Source organism: Ascaphus truei, chromosome 18 (assembly GCF_040206685.1).
Source record: "Ascaphus truei isolate aAscTru1 chromosome 18, aAscTru1.hap1, whole genome shotgun sequence".
Classification (NCBI taxonomy): domain Eukaryota; kingdom Metazoa; phylum Chordata; class Amphibia; order Anura; family Ascaphidae; genus Ascaphus; species Ascaphus truei.
Genome location: NC_134500.1, coordinates 21,787,539 through 21,809,891, shown reverse-complemented (window position 1 = coordinate 21,809,891; position 22,353 = coordinate 21,787,539). Strand labels below are relative to the sequence as shown.

The window sequence follows — 22,353 nt, the reverse complement described above, 5'->3', positions numbered from 1 at the left end:
TCTGTATCGCAGACATAAAATATATAAAAAATTAATCTCAAATAGTCATCTCCTATTTTATGCCGTAAAAATATGGGAATGAGGGGCTCCTGGGGCGAGTTATGGTGTTTAGCGCGGGATGGTTTGGTGTTCTGTAGGCTGTCATCTCTCCATGCCACCCGTTTCCGCTTCGCAGCACCTTGGAGTCGCTCTCTGACGTCTCGGCCATAGTTTTAGCAATACTGAGGGTCTTCAACTCGCTCTCTCTGTTGTGTCTTACTGCTGCATTAGGCTACGGCCCCAGTATTGCTTGGCGGAAGGTGCACAGTTGAAAGCCGCATTGTGATGTCTGTATGGGGAGGGATGGGATGGGATAGGGGAGCCATGATGGGGGGCACGGCCCTGACGGGGCATATCTGCCCTGCCATTGGTTGCGCACGACCATGTGATCGCAGCACGGGAAGACAAAATTATTGTCTTCCATGCCAGCGTACGTGTCATCACGCTTTGCCCGCCCACACACACGGCCACTGGGGCCTGCCCCACAAGGGGCTGTGCTGTGGCGCGTGTGCCACATCGGCCACTGGGGACCTGGCCTTACACTGATGGGAACTGTATCGAGAAGTGGAGAGTGTGAGAGAGAGGTGGAGAGGGAGGGAGAGAGAGTATGTGTGGGAGAGGTGGAAGGGGAGGGAGAGTGAGGGAGACAGAGGGGTGTGCGTATACATGCACGCACATGTTATTCGAATCTATAGTACTCTAATGCTTCAGTAGTCTGTCTATGCAATTGCTTTACTTTCTCTTGCCAATAAATATAGTGGCGAGAAAAAGTTTGTGAACCCCAATGATAATTACGTAGATTCCATAGTTTTTCCATGATAACCTTCTTGAATCAAAACATGATTAAATATGTTTAAATATCCAAAAGGGTTTATGTTAACAAATTCCATGTCTTTTGAAACAAAATGATGTATGAATTAGACAAACATTGAGTAATTAAGAGTCAGGGTATGTGAAAAAGTAAGTGAAACCCTGGGTTTATCAGCTAAATTAAACGGGATAATTAGAATCCGGTGTTTAAATTATTAGTTAGGTCATCAAGGGTTAGGTTGGAAGGCCCCTTCCTATATAAAGATTAGTAGCTTTGTGAGTTTGGTCTTCACCATAGAGGTGTGTGGAAACACATCATGCCATGGTCGAAAGAAATCTCTGAGAACCTCAGAAAAGCAGTTATTGATGCTCATCAGTCTAGAAAGGATTACAAAACTATTTCTAAAGATTTGAGGCTCCACCAAGCCATTGTCAAACAGTCTACAAATGGAGAAAGTTCAAGACCCCAGTCACTCTACCCAGGAGTGGTCACCCTACCAAAATCTCTTCAAGAACAAACCAGCAAATCGTCCAGGAAGTCACAAAGAACCCAGGAGTAACATCCAAGGATCTGCTGGCCACTCTCGCCTTGGCTAATGTGAGTGTTCATGACTCAACTTTCAGAAAAGGACTGCACAAGAATCGTGTTCATGGAAGGATAGCCAGGAGGAAGCCACTGCTCTCTAAAAAGAACATTACTGCTCGTCTGAAGTTCACTGAAGAGCACATAGATGATCTGGAACAAAGTCTTCTGGAACAATGTTCTCTAGACAGACGAGTCAAAAGTAGAACTTTTTAGCCTCAATGAGAAACGTTATGTTTAGCAAAAACCAAACACTACGTTCGAACAGAAGAACCTCGTCCCAGCAGTCAAGCATTGTGGTGGGAGTATGATCGTTTGGGGCAGCTTTGCTGCCTCAGGACCTGGACGGCTTGCCATCATTGACACAACCATGAATTATGCATTGTATTAGATGATACTAGAGGAGAATTTCAGTACCATTCAATACCATTCGTCCGTGAGCTGAAGCAAAAGTGGATCATGCAGCAAGACAATGATCCTAAAAATTTACAAGCAGATCTACAACAGAATGGCTGCAGAAGAAGTAATTCTGCATTTTGTAATTCTGTAATTCTAAAATTCTGTAATTTTAGAATGGCCTAGTCAAAGTCTGGACCTAAACCCTATTGAATTGTTGTGGCAGGACATGAAGCGAGCTGCCCATGCAAGAAAGCCCTCAAATGTCGCCGAGTTGAAGCAGTTCTGTAAGGAGGAATGGGACAAAATTCCTCAAAACCGATATGAGAGACTGACCAACAGTTACAGGAAATGCTTAGTTGAATGCTGCTCAAGGTTCCACCAGGTACTAAATCTAAAGGTTCACATACTTTTTCACACATGGATATTGAATGTTGAATCATTTATGGATAAATAAATTATGAAAATGTAACGTGTTTCTGTATCATTTGTTTGATCAGGTTATCGTTATCTATTATTAGCACCTAGATTAAGATCTAATAACATTTTAGTTTTGAAATATGTGAAAATCCTAAGGGGTTCACAAACCTTTTCTCGCCACTGTATATATTACATAATTTAGAGAAGAGCCTCTTAAGCAAAAAAATAAACATTCAGATCTTAATCATAGCAGTTTTGTGTTTGTTCTGACGCGAGTCTGCTTTGAATTTAGAGGAGTGTCCAGTAATGAGTTCCCTGTTCTGGAGACCATGTGCAAGGCCATCATAAAGGAGAAGCAACCGTTCGAAAGGCTGGAAGTCAGCAAAGAGCTACTGTTAGACATGTTCAAGGTAATGGGGAAATGTACAGATTGCCAACTTGATCTGCTGGATTTATTTTAAGATGCTGCCCTATCTCCAATGGGATGTGTAATCTCATACTGCAATAGTCTTTATTACACATGCATAAAAATAACCCTTCTGTAATCCGTCAGCAGTTGAATCGTGTTCGTTAGACGCATGTAATGGAACGTTTCTAACGCTTGGGCTGTTAGGGGAATGGGCAGGGTTTCCGCAGTGATTATGTCTAAATGTTCTCATTTTTGTCTTGCGGTTCTCAGTACAACAAATTCAAATGCCGGATCTTGAATGAGAAGGTTGATACACCAACCACAACTGTTTACAGGTGATTAAAATAAATATATATATGTTAAATATATTTTTATTTATATATATATATATATATATATATATATATATATATATATATATATATATATATATATATATATATATATGCACATAAATGCTGTTGGAAGATTAATTTAATAGAAGATGGAAACCCTAGGTTAATATGGAATCACTACCAGTCAGACACCGTTCCGAAGAGCTAACAATCTAATTGACTTAATTTTAAAGGTGCAGCTCCTCTCAATATGACCTATTTTGAAAGTGATCTAATTGTGATGCCCTTTGAAGATTACCAGACTTAATTCCCCTCCCCCCAACTCGTTTATTTTCATTTTTTTTTTTTTCACTTTTTCCGCTCCACCAGACAAACCAGTGCTATTTTCCCTGCAAACTACAAAGAGTCTGGTACTAAGGCCTTCATAATACCAAGTGCTGCAGGGCGGCAGTAGCATCTTGATTATACCATGGAGGGAAAGCGGAGGAAGCGTGGCGGAGGCGTGGTTGTGTGCGGTTCGCCCTCATTGGCAGAACCGCTCACATGATGCGGCCGTCGCAAGAAAAAAACTAATTTCCCAGTCTCTTCCCCAGCCGTACGAATTGCAGTACAGCACGCCGCGACCATCGCTTGCGGTATAAGCACTGTCATTGAATTTAAGCTAATTGTTTTGGCGCCGCTACTGGCGACGCCACGCGCGTTTTTCTGTATAATCACGGCCTAAGTGAGTGAGACTCCGCAACCATATTGATTTAGGTTTTTGGCTTATATATATATATTTTTTGCAAGAATAAAATACATTAAAACATTTGCTTTCTAAATTTGGCTACAAAAGCCTGATTCCCCAAAACTTACCTTAACATTCAATGAAGAGTACAGGGCTTCTCGAGAGTTAATTGATAGGGAAAGTTAAGGGGCAGTCGTTCCAAAGTAGCAGTAACGGGGGGCAAGTTCTATGTTATTTCTTAGAAAATTCATAATGACCACCATATTTCTGAGACCCCAATAAAAGTCAAATGCAATTTGTAAAATAAAACGATATAAGTGGGTCTGGGGCTATAATTTAATATTTAAATATACTTCAAGTCTAAAGTATTAAAATGCTGTGTAAGATAATCTATTTTGTTCACGCTTGCACCTCTACTCCTAGAAGGTTTATGATTTTATTCTGCAAGATTGATGGCATTAGGCAAGATCCCCATGTTCAGTTTGACAGCAGAGGTGGTAAATCTCGCAGAAGTAATGGACATTAAAGAGCTTTCTTTGTCTGGGGGCGGCACACCACTTTCCTATGCTGGAATCTGATTTGTACTTGCAGATGCGGCCCACTGATTGATCTGTGTAGAGGTCCACACGTAAGACACACGGGGAAGATTAAGACCTTGAAAATATACAAGGTGAGGCAAATAACTGCACGGAGATCTAACGTTCCTTCCAGGAGCTCATGCTTAATGAGGAAACAATGCAGCAGGGATCCAGGTATAGCTTCAAGGTTTCTGGAAAGCCTGCTACCATTCTCTGGACCCACAAAAATATTATTTAAAGCCTTATTCAATAGAGGATACCAGTGGTTTAGTCACAAAGCAAGGACCTCTAGTATTGTGTTTGATATGTTCCTTATTATGTATTGATACAAAGTCACCGTTAAGCCCATTGTTAAAAGAAAACGTTTCTGTTGTATCTTCTAAGAAAACACCTCCCAGTTCAAGGTGTATATAAATACCGAAACGTTGGTCCAGTTTTTGTATTTCATGGATAATTCCCTTTATTAATCATACATGTTTTGTGTCTCAAGTATATATCCCCCTTCCCCCCCAGTATATATTGATACAACATGAGTTACTAGGCTTATAAAACAACAGTCAGCGACTCTACGTTTCCGACCTCCATGTTATTGATTTCAGAATTCTTCCACATATTGGGAGGGGAAGTCCGACATGGAGACACTGCAGAGAATCTACGGGATATCCTTCCCTGATACCAAACTGATGAAGGAGTGGGAAACGTTTCAGGAAGAAGCTAGGAACCGGGACCATAGGAAGATCGGAAGGGTACGCATTTGTCCTATTTTTTAAATGACCAATGCAAGTCATTTGTCTACACTCTGGCTTCCATTTGTTAAATTGCCACAACTAGCTGGGCACAGTCCATTGTTTAGTGCAGGGGTGCACCGGCTCCGGTGTCAAAGGATGCAGTGGGGTCATGTGACGTGACGTCACTTTACCATGGCAACGCGCCGTCACATGACCCTGCTACGTCATTTGACGCCGGGTTACCATGGAGACTTGTCACTGGAAGCCAAGGTAAGTAAATTTACAGAGGCCTCACACGGTCCCCGAGCATTTCATTTAAATGCCTTCGGGGAAGCGCGCGGGTCCTCTGTAAACGCCGCGCTCCCCCCCCCCCCTTAGAAAATCCCACGCCCCACCCAGCTTGCGCACTTCTGGTTTAGTGTTCTGCGAGTTGGCAGTTTCAATGGTAAATCCAGTAGTTCATTATTATGCAGATTCTCTATAATATTAGAATATGTAGAATATGTACATTATGAATGTCACATTTATTTAAAGATTGGCTTATTGACATTCTTAGCACTATATGACCAGGGTCCCACCTATCTGAAAGAGCTTCTACTTCCCTACACTCCTATGCGCTCACTTCGATCTGCAGGTGAAGGACTCCTAAGTTCCCAGAATCTCCTTTACGTCTTTGGCACCCGAGCTTTTAGCCGCGCTGCGCCTACTCTCTGGAACAGTCTCCCTCGTACAGTTTGAGAGGCCCCCTCTCTGGGAATATATGAAAACCGGTTCAAGACCCAGGCATTTAATTAATGACACACAACCTGTCCGGTATTTAATAGTTACAGCACCGTCCCATCCCGTATGTATCTTTCCTTGTGTTTGGTTTCGTTTATAACCTTAAATGTTTTCTTCTTTTTCCCTTTTTTGTAATTGAAGTGCTTTGAGTCCCATTGGGAGAAAATCACTTTATAAATAGTTATTATTTATTTCTTTATTATTATTATCATACTGCCACAGGAGATTACTAAAGCTGATGTGACTATTTCATTGTTCTCTTTCTAGGTGTGCTCTAATAAAAAAAATTCAGAGATAAAAGTAGCATTCCTTATCTTGATTAAGATTTCATAGAAAACTCCATTTACTGTATGAAGCTCTTTCAAAAACTATTTGGAAACGGTCATGTAATAATCATTGTGAAAGGGTTTTTTACATCTCCTGTGATAGTTAAGTCACTGTTCAAAACAACGTGAGGAAAGGTACTAAGGACACTTTTTTTTTCCGTCCTGGACCTTTAAAGGTAAATTGCTGTTTTATACCAGGGGTTCTCAACTCGGTCCTCAAGGGCCCCCAACAGGTCAGGTTTTAAATATATCCCAGCTTCAGCACAGGTGGCTCAATCAGTGACTCACTGAGCCTCTGATTGAGCCACCTGTGCGGAAGCATGGATGGATTGAGCCATTTGTGCTGAAGCAGGGATGGATTGAGCCATTTGTGCTGAAGCAGGGACAGATTGGACCACCTGTGCCAAAGCAGGGATATACTGAAAACCATATCCTGAAAACCTGGCCTGTTGGTGACCCTTGAGGACTGAAGTTGGCCACTCCTGATTTACACTAGTTTTGGATTCTATGAAATCTCCAAGTCTTTTTTGCTTCTGCTATGCTTAGTCTTCAATACAGGCATACCCCGGTTTAAGGTCACTCACTTTAAGTACACTCGCGAGTAAGGACATATCGCCCAATAGGCAAACGGCAGCTTACGCATGCGCCTGTCAGCACATTCTGAACAGCAATACCGGCTCCCTACCTGTACTCAAGCTGTGCACATGCGGGGAGACTATAGAGCCTGTTACAAATGCGTTATTTACATCAGTTATGTACGTATATGACGATTGCAGTACAGTACATGCATTGACAAGTGGAAAAAGGTAGTGCTTCACTTGAAGTACATTTTCGCTTTACATACATGCTCTGGACCCATTGTGTACATTAATGCGGGGTATGCCTGTATATGTATAATCTGTCTTGGGCCTTTCTTACTGCTACACACTTAACTGTTACCTGTGATAATCCAGTTCCATTTCTCATTATAGGAACAGGAGCTTTTCTTTTTCCATGATTTGAGTCCTGGCAGCTGTTTCTTCCTCCCTCGAGGTGCCTATATTTATAACACGCTTATTGATTTCATAAGGGTAAGTACAATTTTGGCAACAATGTTTTATTCCATTGACATATTACAATATACAATAATTGTCTTAAAGCAGCAGTCCAAGCTGCCCTTTATTTTTTTTATTTTTTATTTCCCCCCTTTATATGTGCATTAATACAATGATAAGTAATTAGCTAAGTTGCCGATCGATCCGTTCTCCCGTGATGGATCGGCGAAGATTCGGCTCAGGGGTTCACTAAATGGCTGTCAGAGCAGCAGGAGAGGACCAAAGATGCAAAGTTCTGTGGGGAAGATCATGTGACCAGGCAGTCACTGATACAATTGGTGCACTGCTAGAGAGAGGACAGGGCTCAAAAATGGGTCTGCCACAGCCTGTTTCAGAAGAGGAACGGGATGTGACTTTGTAAATGGTTGCTATAGAAAGAAAAAATGCTTGCTATATTATAATACATAAACATTTTCATTTTCTCAAAGTACAATACTGATTTATTTAAAAAAACACATGTAGGATATTGCTTGGTCTGCAGCTTTAAACTGACTGAATAGTGTAGAAAATGAATAGTTTTTGTCCAGCAGCAACATGTATGCATGTTTTTCATTTTGGTTATTTATTTATACACTTAAGAGTGTAAGCTCTTCAGGGCAGGGACTCCTTTTCCTGATGTTACCTTTTATGTCCGAAGCGCTTATTCCCATTATGGTGTAACGTGTATTACTGCTGTGAAGCGCGATGTACATGGATGGCGCAATATAAATACACACAGACACACACACATGTCCAGGGACCTACCGGTTGCCAAGATATTTGTAGTTTTTTTGTGTGTCTTTGAGACACACAATCTACAAACATGGCTGCTGCCTTCTTATTGACTGCCGTGGTGAGCACTGGATGTCGTAGCCATTTTGGTTCTCCCGGTTTGCCCGGGGAATCTCAGGATTGTCAGACCTTTTTGGGATGGGGGGGGGGGGATTTCTCCCAAACCTGATGAAGACCAGCAAGGTTAAGATGTTGGCTTTGATTTGCAGAATTCTAAACAAAATATTATTGCAACAAATACTGTGCCGCAATGCTATCATTGCAGAATGTTTGGCCAAGAATGGTATTATGCTTAAGTACAAGTGCTTGACACAATAATGCACATATTGTTTTAGGAGGAATACCAGAGACGGGATTTTACAGAGGTTGCCACTCCTAATATCTACAACAGCAAACTGTGGGAAGCTTCCGGACACTGGCAACATTACAGCGAGAACATGTTCTCCTTCGAGGTTGAGAAAGAAACCTTTGCTCTTAAACCTATGAACTGTCCGGGACATTGGTATGTAGAGCAAGATTCAATACCTATATCTTTGTGTGACCGCTGCTGATAAGCACAGACAGGCTTCTTTCAACTAGTCCTGCTTTATGAATCGTATCAATCATCTTTACCCATATATAATGCTAATAGTATACTCGGTACTATGCAGAATAAAGTACAGCATTTGTTCTGCGGTCAGTGTGCGTGGAAGTGCTGCAGAGATGAGTGGAATCAAGGCGAGCAGGGAGTTTTCTGGCCAAAGAGTGAAGTCAACACTAACATTCTATATAAAGGGCTTGTAGAGACATTCGCATTGAATTTACAGCCGGTTGGTCAAATATTTTCTTCCTTTTCCTATGTTGCCTCGAGAATATGTTGAAGACTATTCCATTGTTTGGTTTAAATAATGTTGTGATATACATTTCCAAAAGCGGTGATCCATAAATAATACAGGCACATATCATTGTACTTTGTACTTAAGTGTGTTAGTAGTTCCACAGTTTAGAACAAGATCATCTTTTCTGCCTCTCGCTCCGTTACTAATAAGGACACAGCTGTTGTGACAGCTCCTCTCACAGCCAAGACTTGTGCTCTCACCTACCACTAGCATCATCTTAACGTCTGCTCTGTCCAAGGTGGTAGAGAGAGAGAAAAGTTGCGCCAAAAAAGAGTTATCCTACTGTTCAGTATATGGCTCCTGTCCTTGGCACAATGCAGTTCCGCAGCCTGAGTCTCTCAGAGGTGATTCACCAACCTCTGTATGGATACTGGTAGAAAAAAGGGGGGTCCTCCGGCGCGTTGCTCTGCTTGTGGCTCCACGGCGTTTAAAGCATATAAGTGAGGGAGAGAAGAGAGGGGACCACAATAAGGGACCAACACAGTGATTATACACAGCTCTTCGTTTGATTAGGGAGGGGGGGAGGGAGTGGGGGTGTTAGGAGATCAATGGAGATTAAAAGGTAATGCTGAATGAAAGGAGACACACTTACATCAAAATATCTAATATCTTGGATATTAAATAACTCGGAGCAAACGATCGATTACAGGAGAACGGATGGATCTGCAGCTTAGCTAATCACTGGAGGATACCAGGAGGTTTTTCCTCACCCTCAACAAAACACAGCTATATAAGGAGAAGAGTAGAAGAATCCAAGATATTAGATATTTTGATGTAAGTGTGTCTCCTTTCATTCAGCATTACCTTTTAATCTCCATTGATCTCCTAACACCCCCACTCCCTCCCCCCCTCCCTAATCAAACGAAGAGCTGTGTATAATCACTGTGTTGGTCCCTTATTGTGGTCCCCTCTCTTCTCTCCCTCACTTATATGCTTTAAACGCCGTGGAGCCACAAGCAGAGCAACGCGCCGGAGGACCCCCCTTTTTTCTACCTCTGTCCAAGGTGGCAATGAAAAAGGTAATCTCCCACAGTTTTTAATAGTACCTTTATACAGTGTACAGATGCAATAAAGCATTGGAAATAGATCCTGATGACAGCCCCTTTGTGGATCAAACATTACTGTGAGATTGTTACGTTGCTAGTTACCGTCCAACAGACAGACCAGAAGGGCAGAGGTGGGGAGTATAAGACCGACCCTTGGTCTGGAATCTGGGTCCTGGATGGACTGGTCCGGTTCCGAGGTCATAGGTAGGCGTCAGGCAAGAGTAATCTGGGTACGTTTCCATGGGGTGATCAGTAGACTGGGCTGAGGTCTTGCACAGAAGATCAGTCCGAATCACAAACGAGAGCATACTCAATCGAGGAGTACTTTGCACTTGCAAGGACTGTGCTCAAATGGTGGCCATATAATGGCCTAGACCCCAATAAATAAAAAGGCGTAGGCAAACAATCACTAATACCAAAAAGGCTAACTTCCTGTTGTGGTGGCCATCTTGTTGCACCCAGCGAACTCGGAGAATCATGCATGTTGGTGGTTGAGAATCCTCACAGAGATGTACATTTTTACGTTTTCTCACCTGTCTGAGTACTAATTATATCAAGCCTTGTTAGTTGTGTATTGCTGACCATCTCTGTGCTGGAGGATCTTCATGCGCATTGCTTTGCAAGCAGAGCCTGAATTAAACGTGTGCAGGTGTAAACTGAGCCTGTTACGTAAAGGATGTACCCTTCATATTACACGGTATTTCCTGCATGGTAATTCCTTTATGTGTCCCCTGACAGTCTGATGTTTGGTCATCGTCCTCGGTCCTGGAGAGAATTGCCCTTGCGATATGCCGATTTTGGTGTCCTTCACCGTAACGAGCTGTCGGGGACTTTAAGTGGCTTGACCAGAGTAAGGCGCTTTCAACAGGATGACGCCCATATTTTTTGCACTATGGAGCAGGTAAAATATAAACTCTGGATCTGTTCAAGTAGCAATTAAATATGCAGATTTACATTACAGGTCTAGAAAGCAGGTGGAACACTCATTAGGGCATGAGACTGTATGTGCATTTTCTAATAGTCATAGTTGGTTCCTTGAAGGTTGTGTTACCTTAAATGTGACCAACATTAGTCCTTCAAAGAAGAAATTATAGTGTACAGAGGTTTATAAACCCTCACAGGTCTCTTCTTCAAGTGCACCAATATCCAGCACGTATTCATATCCTACTAAGTTTGCTAACCGTTACTGAGCGTTGTTCATTGACATTTCATTTTAAGGCAGGAGTACTATCAGACTTACATGGCATCATTATCTAATGACTGAGCTTAACTATGGATCACACTTATTCTCTGCAGAAGAAGAATGAAACATGTACCCCTTCTAACTGTGACTGCCATAGCATATCTGTCTTCTTTTTTGCTTTATGTCACAAATGATATCGCAATATTTAATAGAAAGGCCCATCGGACATGTAGCTACATTTCTAATTACACACTAGTTCAGTTCTATTGGGTAGTATCTCAGCACCCCATCCTAACAACTGGATATAGATAGATATTTGTTACTAGCGGGTCTATGAACTATGAGAGGGGTGTGCAATCCTGTCCTCAAGGGCCACCAACAGGTCTGGTTTTCAGGATATCCCTGCTTCAGTACAGGTGGTTCGACTGAGCCACTGATTGAGCCACCTGTGCTGAAGCAGGGATATCCTGAAATCCGGACTTGGTGGTCCTTTAGGACTGGAGTTGCCCACCCCTGGGCTATGAGAAGCTCTATGCTTGTGATCCTGTGTCTGTACTCCTGTCAATTTGAGCATTGTCCCTTTCAGATCGAGCAGGAGATGAAGGGATGTCTGCAGTTCTTGCAGTCGGTATATGCCGTGTTTGGCTTCACTTTCCAACTCTTCCTTTCAACCAGGCCTGAGAATTACCTCGGAGAAATAGACATTTGGGACCAAGCTGAAAAGGTCATTCTGAAATATGCCGGCTATTACCATTTTTAGATCTAATTTGTTTTGAACCGTGTCAAACCCCTTGTTCTGTATATCTGCAGCAACTGGAAAGCAGTTTAAATGAATTTGGAGAACCGTGGAAGCTAAACCCAGGAGATGGAGCTTTTTATGGTCCAAAGGTCAGTAAAACAATTTTTTGTTTGTACATTAACCCCTCTGTTGCAAGAGCGTCCAGCATCCGACTGCTGTGTACCGTGTTGTTGGCAGCAAAGGTTTAAAATAGTACAGATACCACCTTTCTTTATTTTTTATTTCAGATTGATATAAAGATCCGAGATGCCATAGGCAGGTACCATCAATGTGCCACAATACAGCTTGATTTCCAGCTACCGATTCGGTTTAATATGACATATGTGAGGTAAGTGGGATTTTTTGTCATGGAGATTAGCACTCACGGTTTTGTTGCAGGAGGCAGATGCTTGTCCCATAGAGAGTATGTAGACATATGGAGACCAGGGGATCCTGATAGCCAAAAAGAGACAGCACACTGCAGGTATGGTATCAAAAAAGTGTATTCAGTAACACAAGGCCGCCGGCCTTGTGTTACTGAATACACTTTTTTGATACCATACCTGCAGTGTGCTGTCTCTTTTTGGCTATCAGGATCCCCTGGTCTCCATATGTCTATATATATATATATATATATATATATATATATATATAATGAAAAGAGAGGCACAGCGCACCGGAGTGAATTGAAAAACAGGTGTTTTGGAGACACAAACACATATAGCAAACTCCCATGAGGTGTAATTAAAAGCAAGCTTCTCGTAGTCCCAGGTGAGTGCAAAACAAGTCCAAAGATGGTCTACAGATGGGGCCCAGCGAACCGGGTCCCCGGACGTTCACTCGCAGCACTCGGGAGGAGGAGATGACAAAATGATTGCTCAACAGCTGATGCGCCGCTGATGCGCCGCGTGCACAGACGCCAGAAGGGAGAATCCTCTGCTCACACCAACAAGCAGCTGCGCCGCTCGCAGCTGACCAAGAGGTTCCGACCTGTGTGCGTGATGACGTAAGAGCGTAATGTGACGACCTCAACACGTTTCGCACAGGAGTGCTTCATCTGGTGCATTAACCGCTTCACTGCTGGAGGGTCCTGGAACACACTGCAGCATAACAACACATTGCAGCTGATTAATCCAACAGAAAATTCCCAAAGAAAGCAATAAGGCTTTTGTTTTGTTTTTTGTTACCTATCTGATGCTGAAGTTTTGATTATGTCGAAAATAAAAACCTACTAATTATATTAGAGTTTGTATGACTTTGGTTGGCCAAGGCATTCGGTCTCCCTATGCCTCAGGCACCAGAATTAGATTGTCAGTTCTACGGCAAAGGGACTCCTTGTGCCTGCAAAATTCTATATACAGCGCTGTGTACACTGCCAGCATACGCAATGCTGTACATAGTAATTTTTTCTACAATAAAAAAATTATATATATATAATCAGTGCTTGACAAATCACCCAAAAATCTACTCGCCGAACCAAAAAATCTACTCGCCACCTAGTCCCGCCCCAACCCCGCCTCTAGTCCCGCCCCCAACCCCGCCTCCAATCCCGCCCCCAGCCCCGCATTTTAAAAAAAACATAAATGAAATAAATGTAATCAATTCCTAGTAAGAACATTCGTTTTTGACATAAGTTTATTTATTGTATTACATTATACTACAATTAGTCCGTGTGTGTGTGTGTGTGTGTGTGTGTGTGTGTGTGTGTGTGTGTGTGTGTATAAATGTCGAATCTAGAAAAAAAAGCCAGATGTGAATGACTAGTTTCCTGAACCCCTTAACTAGTGCCTGGATGCCCCTGCTTCACAATATTTAAAGCAGCAATCCCACCTGGGATCTTACCTGATCCGCAGACCCTCAATGTCCAGGTACCTCATTTCCGCAATGTTATACATTGGAGGGGAGGTGTTCCCTACCTGTCTTCTGGGTTAGAGGGGGTTCCGATGTCTTCCGTGTGAAGCTTGAGTCAGATCTGGATGAAAGCAGTATAGGTTATTTCGGTGTAGTATAGGGCAGTTAAGATATACAGGGTAAATAAAATATACATACATCCAGATCCAGATTGTGAGACAGAGAGAGGGTGAGACAGAGAGAGGGTGAGACAGAGAGAGAGGGTGAGACAGACGGAGAGAGAGGGTGAGACAGACGGAGAGAGAGGGTGAGAGAGACGGAGAGAGAGGGTGAGAGAGACGGAGAGAGAGGGTGAGAGAGACGGAGAGAGAGGGTGAGAGAGACGGAGAGTGAGGGTGAGAGAGACGGAGAGTGAGGGTGAGAGAGACGGAGAAAGAGGGTGAGAGAGACGGAGAGAGAGGGTGAGAGAGACGGAGAGAGAGGGTGAGAGAGACGGAGAGAGAGGGTGAGAGAGACGGAGAGAGGGTGAGAGAGACGGAGAAAGGGTGAGAGAGAGGGTGAGAGAGACGGGGAGAGGGTGAGAGAGAGACGGAGAGAGGGTGAGAGAGAGAGGGTGAGAGACGGAGAGAGGGTGAGAGAGAGAGGGTGAGAGAGAGACGGAGAGAGGGTGAGAGAGAGTGAGGGAGAAACCGAGAGAGGGAGAAACCGAGAGAGAGAGGGTGAGAGACGGAGAGAGGGTGAGAGACGGAGAGAGGGTCACTGTGGGGGGATGGGGTGACTGGGTGTGGGGATGGGGTGACTGGGTGTGGGGATGGGGTGACTGGGTGTGGGGAGGGGTGATGGTGTGGGGATGGGGTGACTGTGTGGGGATGGGGTGACTGGGTGTGGGGATTGTGTGATTGGATGGGGTGACTGGGTGGGGTGATGTGGGGTGGTGGGGTGACGGGGTGTCTGACTGGGTGGGGATTACTGACTGTGACTGGGTGGGGATTACTGACTGTCTGACTGGGTGGGGATTACTGACTGTCTGACTGGGTGGGGTGACTGGGCAGGGGGCAGGGGGGTGGGATGACTGACTTTTGACTGACTGGGTGGGGGGGAGTGACTGGGTGGGGTGGGGGAGTGACTGACTGGGTGGGGGGGGACTGACTGACTGGGTGGGGGGGGACTGACTGACTGACTGGGTGGGGTGGGGGGATGACTGACTGACTGGGTGGGGTGGGGGATGACTGACTGGGTGGGGTGGGGGGATGACTGACTGACAGGGTGGGGTGGGGGGATGACTGACTGACAGGGTGGGGTGGGGGGATGACTGACTGACAGGGTGGGGTGGGGGGATGACTGACTGAGTGGGTGAGGTGGGGGGATGACTGACTGATTGGGGGGATGACTACCTCTGGTGTCCTACACGTTCACACACACACACACACACACACACACACACACACACACACACACACACACACACACACCACTCTCTCTCTCTCATACACACACACACACACACACTCACACTCTCTCTCTCGTTGGGGGGGGGGGGTCAGGGGGGAGTGGAGACAGCCACGGGGACCGAGGGGAACACCCCTGCCACGGGGACCGAGGGGAACACCCCTGCCCCGCGCGTGCAGCCACAGGAGCGGAACCGGAGGGGGGGAAATCCCCTGCTGTCATAGCCTGCCCCGCGCGAGCAGCCACGGGGTCAGGAGCAGAGACCAGAGGGGAAGCGGGTTCGGGGGGGGGGGGGGGGGGGGACACACATTCCCCTCTATCATCTCCTGCCCCGGGCGTGCAGCCACGGGGACAGGAGCTGGACCGGAGCACACGCGGCACAGGGTGGAAATCCCCCGCTGTCATCTCCTGCCCCGCGCGAGCAGCCACAGCCACAGGGACAGGAGCGGAGATTGAGGGGATGAGGGAGGAAGCGCGAGCAGGAGACAGGGACCGAGCGCGCGAGGAGCAGCCATTACTTACCCCTGCAGAGAAGGGCTCCATTCCACGTCACGGCCAATTGGCCAATCAGCCAGGAGGATATTTTTTTATTTATTTATTTTTACATTTGTGGGAGGGGGGGAGCGGAGACAGCCACGGGGACCGAGGGGAACACCCCTGCTGGCATCGGGAGCAGCCACGGGCACTGGGGGAAAGCGGGGATCGTAGGGCAACCGGGACCGGAGGGGGGAACATCGCCCGCTGTCATCTCCTGCCCCGCGCGTGCAGCCACAGGGACAGGAGCGGAACCGGAGGGCAAGCGGGACAGGGGAGGGGGGGAGGGAGAAATCCCCTGCTGTCATCTCCTGCCCCGCGCGTGCAGCCACAGGGACAGGAGCGGAACCGGAGGGCAAGCGGGACAGGGGAGGGGGGGGAGACATCGCCCGCTGTCATCTCCTGCCCCGCGCGTGCAGCCACAGGGACAGGAGCGGAACCGGAGGGCATGCGGGACAGGGGAGGGGGGGGGAAATCCCCGGGGAGGGGGGGGAAATCCCCTGCTGTCATCTCCTGCCCGACAGGAGCGGAGACTGGAGGGGATGAGGGGGGAAGCGTGGGCAGGAGACAGGGAGCAGCCATTACTTACCCCTGCAGAGAAGGGCTCCATTCCGCGTCACGACCAATTGGCCAATCAGCCAGGAGGATATTTGTATTTATTTAAAAAAAAAAAAAAAATTGCGCAGAGCAGGGGAAAAAAGTAGCTGGCCACCGGCCAATTTCCGTTCGCGCCTGGCGAGTGGGCGACCGGGTTTGTCGAGCACTGTATATAATACTTCTGTAGTCCAATAGTCTATTTATTTTTTTTTATATTGAATTCTTTTATATTATGCTTTTTTGTTCTTCCTCATCACATTCTTTGGAGGTTTCCTAAAACTTGCCATATTGAGCTCTTGTAAATTCTGTTCTATAACGAGGCCCTGATCTCAGAACTTTAATTACTGAGGTATTCCATCTGTATTTTAAGTCTTGTCTCCGAACATACTTATTGGATATTGCATATAGACTTTTTATGTCTTCATTTGCAATCGTGTATGCATCTAAATGGTAAAGAAGGTGTTACTTTGCTGAGTGCTTTCACGGTGTTGCAATTAGTATATGTTGAGTGGGACTTCACTTTAAAAGATGTGTCAAATTTTAATATGGTACTATCTGCTTCTGTATAGGTGCAGAAATATTACTTGTGCGCTTAATTAGTATACAATAATGTTTATTATAAGGAGGCAGACTTTGCTCACTTGTCTTTGGTCTGAGTCTATATAACTGAGCTTTGATGCTGAACTGTGAGCAGCGGGTCGTGACTCCTTTCGTTTTGTATTTACAGCAAGGATGGCGATGATAAGAAAAGACCGGTTATCATTCATCGGGCGATCCTGGGCTCCGTGGAGAGGATGATAGCAATTCTCTGTGAAAACTATGGCGGAAAGTGGTATGCAGAATCGCCTATTTCTTCTTCACACTTCCTTCAGAATTGAATGTGGGGGCTGTCTTGAATTAGCAACGTCCCATATGTATGTATAATTGTTTTTATATAGCGCCAACAATGTAATAATATAAAAATAACTTTCATATAGCGCTTTTCTCCCAATGGGACACAACGCGCTTCACAATTACAGTATAGTGAGCGGTACGCAGCACATAGGAATATTTACAGACACAGTCCCTGCCCAGATGAGCTTACAATCTATGTTTTTTTTATGCCCGAGACATGAAAGTGACACCCAAAGTCACGGGGAGCTTCAAACTTGGTGTCATTTTTTACAGAGTGAGTGTCTTTACTCACTGAGCCGCTCCTCCCCACAGCGCTTTACATTACAAGGTCAATCAATGACAAACACTTGGAATAAGTGCAACAGGTAAATGACAACATAAGGCAAGAGATAGACCTGCCCCAAATAGCTTACAATCTAAGTAGATGATACATAGATCTACAAATAAGGACGGATCACACGTCACAAAAAAAGAAAACCATAAGGCATTTTTAAGAAATTTTTTTTTTTGGTGTTCAAAATGATGCTTGTAGTTATCCCTATCCTCTGTTACATGGCAACATTTAGACGGCTTTGGGGAGAGATTCATTTTAACCTCCCGGACTTTAAACATTTCAAATGATTGTGTCTCCTAAACCAGGGGTCCTCAACTCCAGTCCTCAAGGCCCTTCCAACAGGTCAGGTTTTCAGGATATCCAGCTTCAGCACAGATGGCTCAGTCATTGACTGAGCCGCTGATTGTGCCACCTGTGCTGAAGCCGGGATATCCTGAAAACCTGACCTGTTGGAGGGCCTTGAGGACTGAAGTTGAGGACCCCTGTCCTAAACGGCGCCCCAGATTTTAAAATTAAAAACCGCTTTGGAATAGGAAGAATAGATCTCTTACAGTAAGACTGCGGCTTCACATGTATGCCACGTTATATTGCAATTCCCGAAATAGAATGCCAAACAAATGGCTAATTATACTGAACAAAAAGTGGCATAACGGAAAAGCATAATGAGCAAATAATTCATAGAGACGTAAAATCACAAAGTTAATGGGGCATCACATTTTAAAGGAGCGGTTTCCCCTACTTCAGAGGCCAGAACTCGAAACGCTTTATTTTCTCATGACACCCCCCTAGTTCTAGACACACTTACTCGCTGCCCAGGGGAAACAAAATGAAGTTTGAAGTCAGCCGCAACGTTGCCCGTTGTGGATTACTGTTGGCCCGCGGAACGCGCAGGGTTTAAATAAGAGGAAATACCGGTGCTACCGTTCCCGGTAGATTTCTCTGGAATCGGGATCCAAGGCTGAAATGCATGTGACTCTGCTCTGGGTACGCCCTGCTTCCCATCCATGTAAAAAAAAAAGGGGGGGGGGGTCAGAGGAGGAATTGCTACTTTAAATAACTTTGAAGCAGGAGGTGAGGTCTGCGGATTATGTTGGGGGGGGAGGGAGAAGTGGTTGCTGCTTTAAATAGACACATTATGGGCCTGTGCAGTTTCATTGTAACTTTACTAGAACTTAAAAGTAAACCAATGTTACAACAATCGTTCAGAAGCAAATTGTACGTGGCTATTAGGATTCGTCCTTACAGTACATGATCCTAACCTTGCTGAAGGAGGAGCTCAATGGTAACGTCGCTGCCTTTGTGTGGTGGCCCGGGTCGAATGTCCGTGTCATTGACATTGTACAAGTCACTCCCTGCACCAAAATTAGGTTGTAAGTTTTATACGGGGCACGGACTCATTGTGCCGTCAAAAATTCTATGTGCAGCGCTGCGTACACTGTCAGGGCTATATAAGCAAAGAGAGAAAAAACAATTAGAATTGGTCACTACCATTACTATGCTGCTATTAGAATTGGTCATTATTATTATTACTACTCTACTGTTAGGACTGGTCATTATAATTACCAGTGTTCGACAAACCTATACTTTTGCACGCCCCGGGCGAGTGGATTTAACATCGTGGCGAGCTCCTATTGGCCCAGGCAGCACACGTTTGGTACTAGGTGGCGAGTAGATTTTTTTGTTCGGCGAGTAGATTTTTTGGTGATTTGTCGACCACTGATAATTACTATACTGCTATTAGGACTGGTCATTATAATTACTATACTGCTATTAGGATTGGTCATTATAATTACTATTTAAAACCAGAGACATAACATAAAACACAGACAAAGCTCAGTGCACATCCAGAAAAACTTATATACAGTACAGTGCCTAAATATACATGTATAAATAACTAATAAATAAAATGGTCATTTAGTTTAACATTTTGGCCAAATTGTTGTAAGCCCTTGAGCCAACTGCACGGCAGACCACGTTTCATGGGTCCCTACACTAATATAAATTCTTAATAACCTGTGCATTGCCAGGAAGAATGATTTATAATAAATCTGTCAATATTAGTTGCAAAAGTTCTAAGTCTGATTAAAGCTTTTATTAACCTGTACATTACCAGGAAAAGCACTCTGTAATAGATTTGTCACAATCGCACTGTAAGCAGGCAAGTTCCTCTGATAGTGGGAGATGCCATGGAGTGAGCTTTTAACCATTTAAATGTTGGAGGGAGTGAGCTTCAATTAGGTAGGAGGTTGCTCAGTAGCACTCCTCTGTGAAACTTATATGCTTATATACAGTGGTTGACAAATCACCAAAAAATCTACTTGCCACACAAAAAAATCTACTCGCCACCTAGTACCAAACGTGTGCTGCTTGGGCCAATATTTACTCGCCCGGGGGTTAAATCCACTCGCCCGGGGCGAGCAAATGTATAGCTTTGTCGAACACTGCTTATATATATGTTGTGGGTATTTTGGGGGTTCAATATGAGCTTGTAGGTGTTCTGTATGCATTATAATTACTATACAGCTATTAGGACCGGTCTTTAATTACTATACTGCTTTTAGGACTGGTCATTATAATTACTGTACTGCTATTAGGACTGGTCATTACATAATTATACTTAAGTGCTTTATAATTACATGTGTTTTATGTCTCTCTTTCACCAGGCCATTCTGGCTTTCACCTCGTCAGGTCATGATCGTCCCCATAGGACCAAGCTGTGAGGCGTATGCTCAACAGGTATATGCAGTGTTATTCCACATGGCATCATCTAAAATAGCATGTCCTGCACTTTCATCTTGGCCTTATTATGTGCCTTCTGGGGTCACCCCACCTAACGTACACTGTCTCTTATCAGTAGCACCGAGCAAGACAAACGAATGATTAAGCAGTCTTCTTGCTCACAAGCCTGTGGCCTTTCTGTTTTAGGTGTGCAAGGACTTCTACGAGGCCGGGTTCATGGCCGAGGTGGACTTGGACCACAGCTGCACATTGAACAAGAAGATCCGAAATGCACAGCTGGCTCAATGCAATTTCATTTTGGGTAACTATACAGCATCAACATGTTGGAATGTCCTTTTTTTCTTTCTCACGCTAGTGTTTTTTTTTAAATTAATATCTACTTAAAAAGAAAGTAACCCCTTGCCCTGTAATGTGTGGATTACAAGGGTGGTTAAGTGAGGCGACAGCTATGATAGATGTGGTTAAAACAAAAAACTTAAATTACCGCTGTCTGTGCTGTTTGATTTTCCGAATCTAAAAACGGGGAAAAAATAAGATTCAATGACTACCAAATAAACGAGCGAGGGGAACTGCACCGTTAACAACAATGTATTCTCCATGTGGAATACGTTTCCCTCGTTCACCTCTAGCATCTCACGCTCGCAATGTGCAGCCACGGCCACTGCATCATTCAAAGTGTTAAGCAACCAGGAGCAACTGCTGTAGAGGTTTTACTTTTTAGCAAATCTTAGAATGAAGATCAGCTGTGCCTATTTAGACCAGGGGAAAAAAACACCAATTTGTTCATCATTTTGTTTGAAAAAAATGAGAGGGATGTTTATTGAAGAACAGAATTTTGATTAATATGAGTTATTTCGATGGTAACATTTCCTGCAATTCCCATTGTGTCAGTCACAATGTTGTAGATATAGATTTTTTTTTTCTCACTGATCCTTTTTCTGCATTGGCATCAAGTTCAGCCAGAAACCCCATAACTGGTATACACCTTAACACAGGGGGAACCACCTCCAGTCCTCAAAAGCTACCAACAGGTCAGGCTTTCAGGATATCCCTGCTTCAGCACTGGTGGCTCAATCAGCGGCTCAGTCAAAGACTGAGCCACCTGTGCTGAAGCAGGGACTGATTGAGCCACCTGTGCTGAAGCAGGGACTGTTTGAGCCACCTGTGCTGAAGCAGAGACTGATTGAGCCACCTGTACTGTAGCAGGGACTGATTGAGCCACCTGTGCTGAAGCGGGGACTGATTGAGCCACCTGTGCTGCAGCAGGGATATCCCAAAAACCTGATCTGCTGGTGGCCCTTGAGAACTGGATTTGGCCGCCCCTGTGTTAGATTAAAACAAACCCTCCCCTTATTTACTAATACAATCCTATTTTAGGCGTTTCTTCTTATTAACCCATTATTACTTGTTCTTACAGTGGTAGGCGAGAAAGAAAAGGCAGGCAACGCAGTCAATGTGCGGACAAGAGATAACAAGGTGCACGGAGAGGTTTCTGTGGCCTCTGCTATAGCAAAACTCCTACGCCTTAAGAAGTCTCACTGTAAGAATGCGGAAGAGGAGTTCTGAGGAGGAACATGCTGAATAGGAACAAAGCTAACGAATTGTCATGCATGAAGCAATCTGGAAAATGGTTAAACTGCCAATAAATACAATATCGGCAGTTAAGGTGTCAGAGTTTAATACACAAGTTTGTGGTTTGCTTGTAGTCCGAGATGGACGAAACTGTCAAAATCCGTTTACCGGAATCTCCAGAGCTTTCCATTCAAAATCCGTTCCGCGGTGTAAAATCAGTAGACTGATTGTTTCCAGTTTAAATCCGTGCAAATTAATAAAAATCCGCCACTGGATACAATCTGTTGATGGATTTGTAGAATCCAGATTCAGCAATCCGTTGGAGGATTTGTAAGAATCCTACAACAGATTCCCGAATCCTCGGATTGTATGCCAAAATCCTCCAATGGATTCCCGATTCCTTGGATTGTATGCCAAAATCCTCCAATGGACTCCCGATTCCTTGGATTGTATGCCAAAATCCTCCAATGGATTCCCGAATCCTCAGATTGTATGCCAAAAT

The 22,353-nt window shown here is 44.5% G+C and overlaps 1 protein-coding gene across 1 annotated transcript in view; it reads left to right on the top strand.

Moving 5' to 3' along the window:
- The window catches only part of LOC142469024 (threonine--tRNA ligase 2, cytoplasmic-like), a 40,708-nt gene extending 18,764 nt beyond the window's left edge, over nt 1–21,944 (top strand). The window contains exons 6-19 of the mRNA XM_075575838.1: nt 2,541–2,658; nt 2,928–2,992; nt 4,311–4,389; nt 4,897–5,043; nt 7,103–7,201; nt 8,332–8,498; nt 10,659–10,821; nt 11,690–11,827; nt 11,914–11,991; nt 12,130–12,230; nt 17,040–17,144; nt 20,204–20,276; nt 20,466–20,580; nt 21,697–21,944. Of these exons, the coding sequence (XP_075431953.1) occupies nt 2,541–2,658; nt 2,928–2,992; nt 4,311–4,389; nt 4,897–5,043; nt 7,103–7,201; nt 8,332–8,498; nt 10,659–10,821; nt 11,690–11,827; nt 11,914–11,991; nt 12,130–12,230; nt 17,040–17,144; nt 20,204–20,276; nt 20,466–20,580; nt 21,697–21,845 (1,597 nt within the window). The 3' untranslated portion in view covers nt 21,846–21,944. The remainder of the gene's footprint in view (nt 1–2,540; nt 2,659–2,927; nt 2,993–4,310; nt 4,390–4,896; nt 5,044–7,102; nt 7,202–8,331; nt 8,499–10,658; nt 10,822–11,689; nt 11,828–11,913; nt 11,992–12,129; nt 12,231–17,039; nt 17,145–20,203; nt 20,277–20,465; nt 20,581–21,696) is intronic.
- The last annotated feature ends 409 nt before the right edge of the window (nt 21,945–22,353 follow it).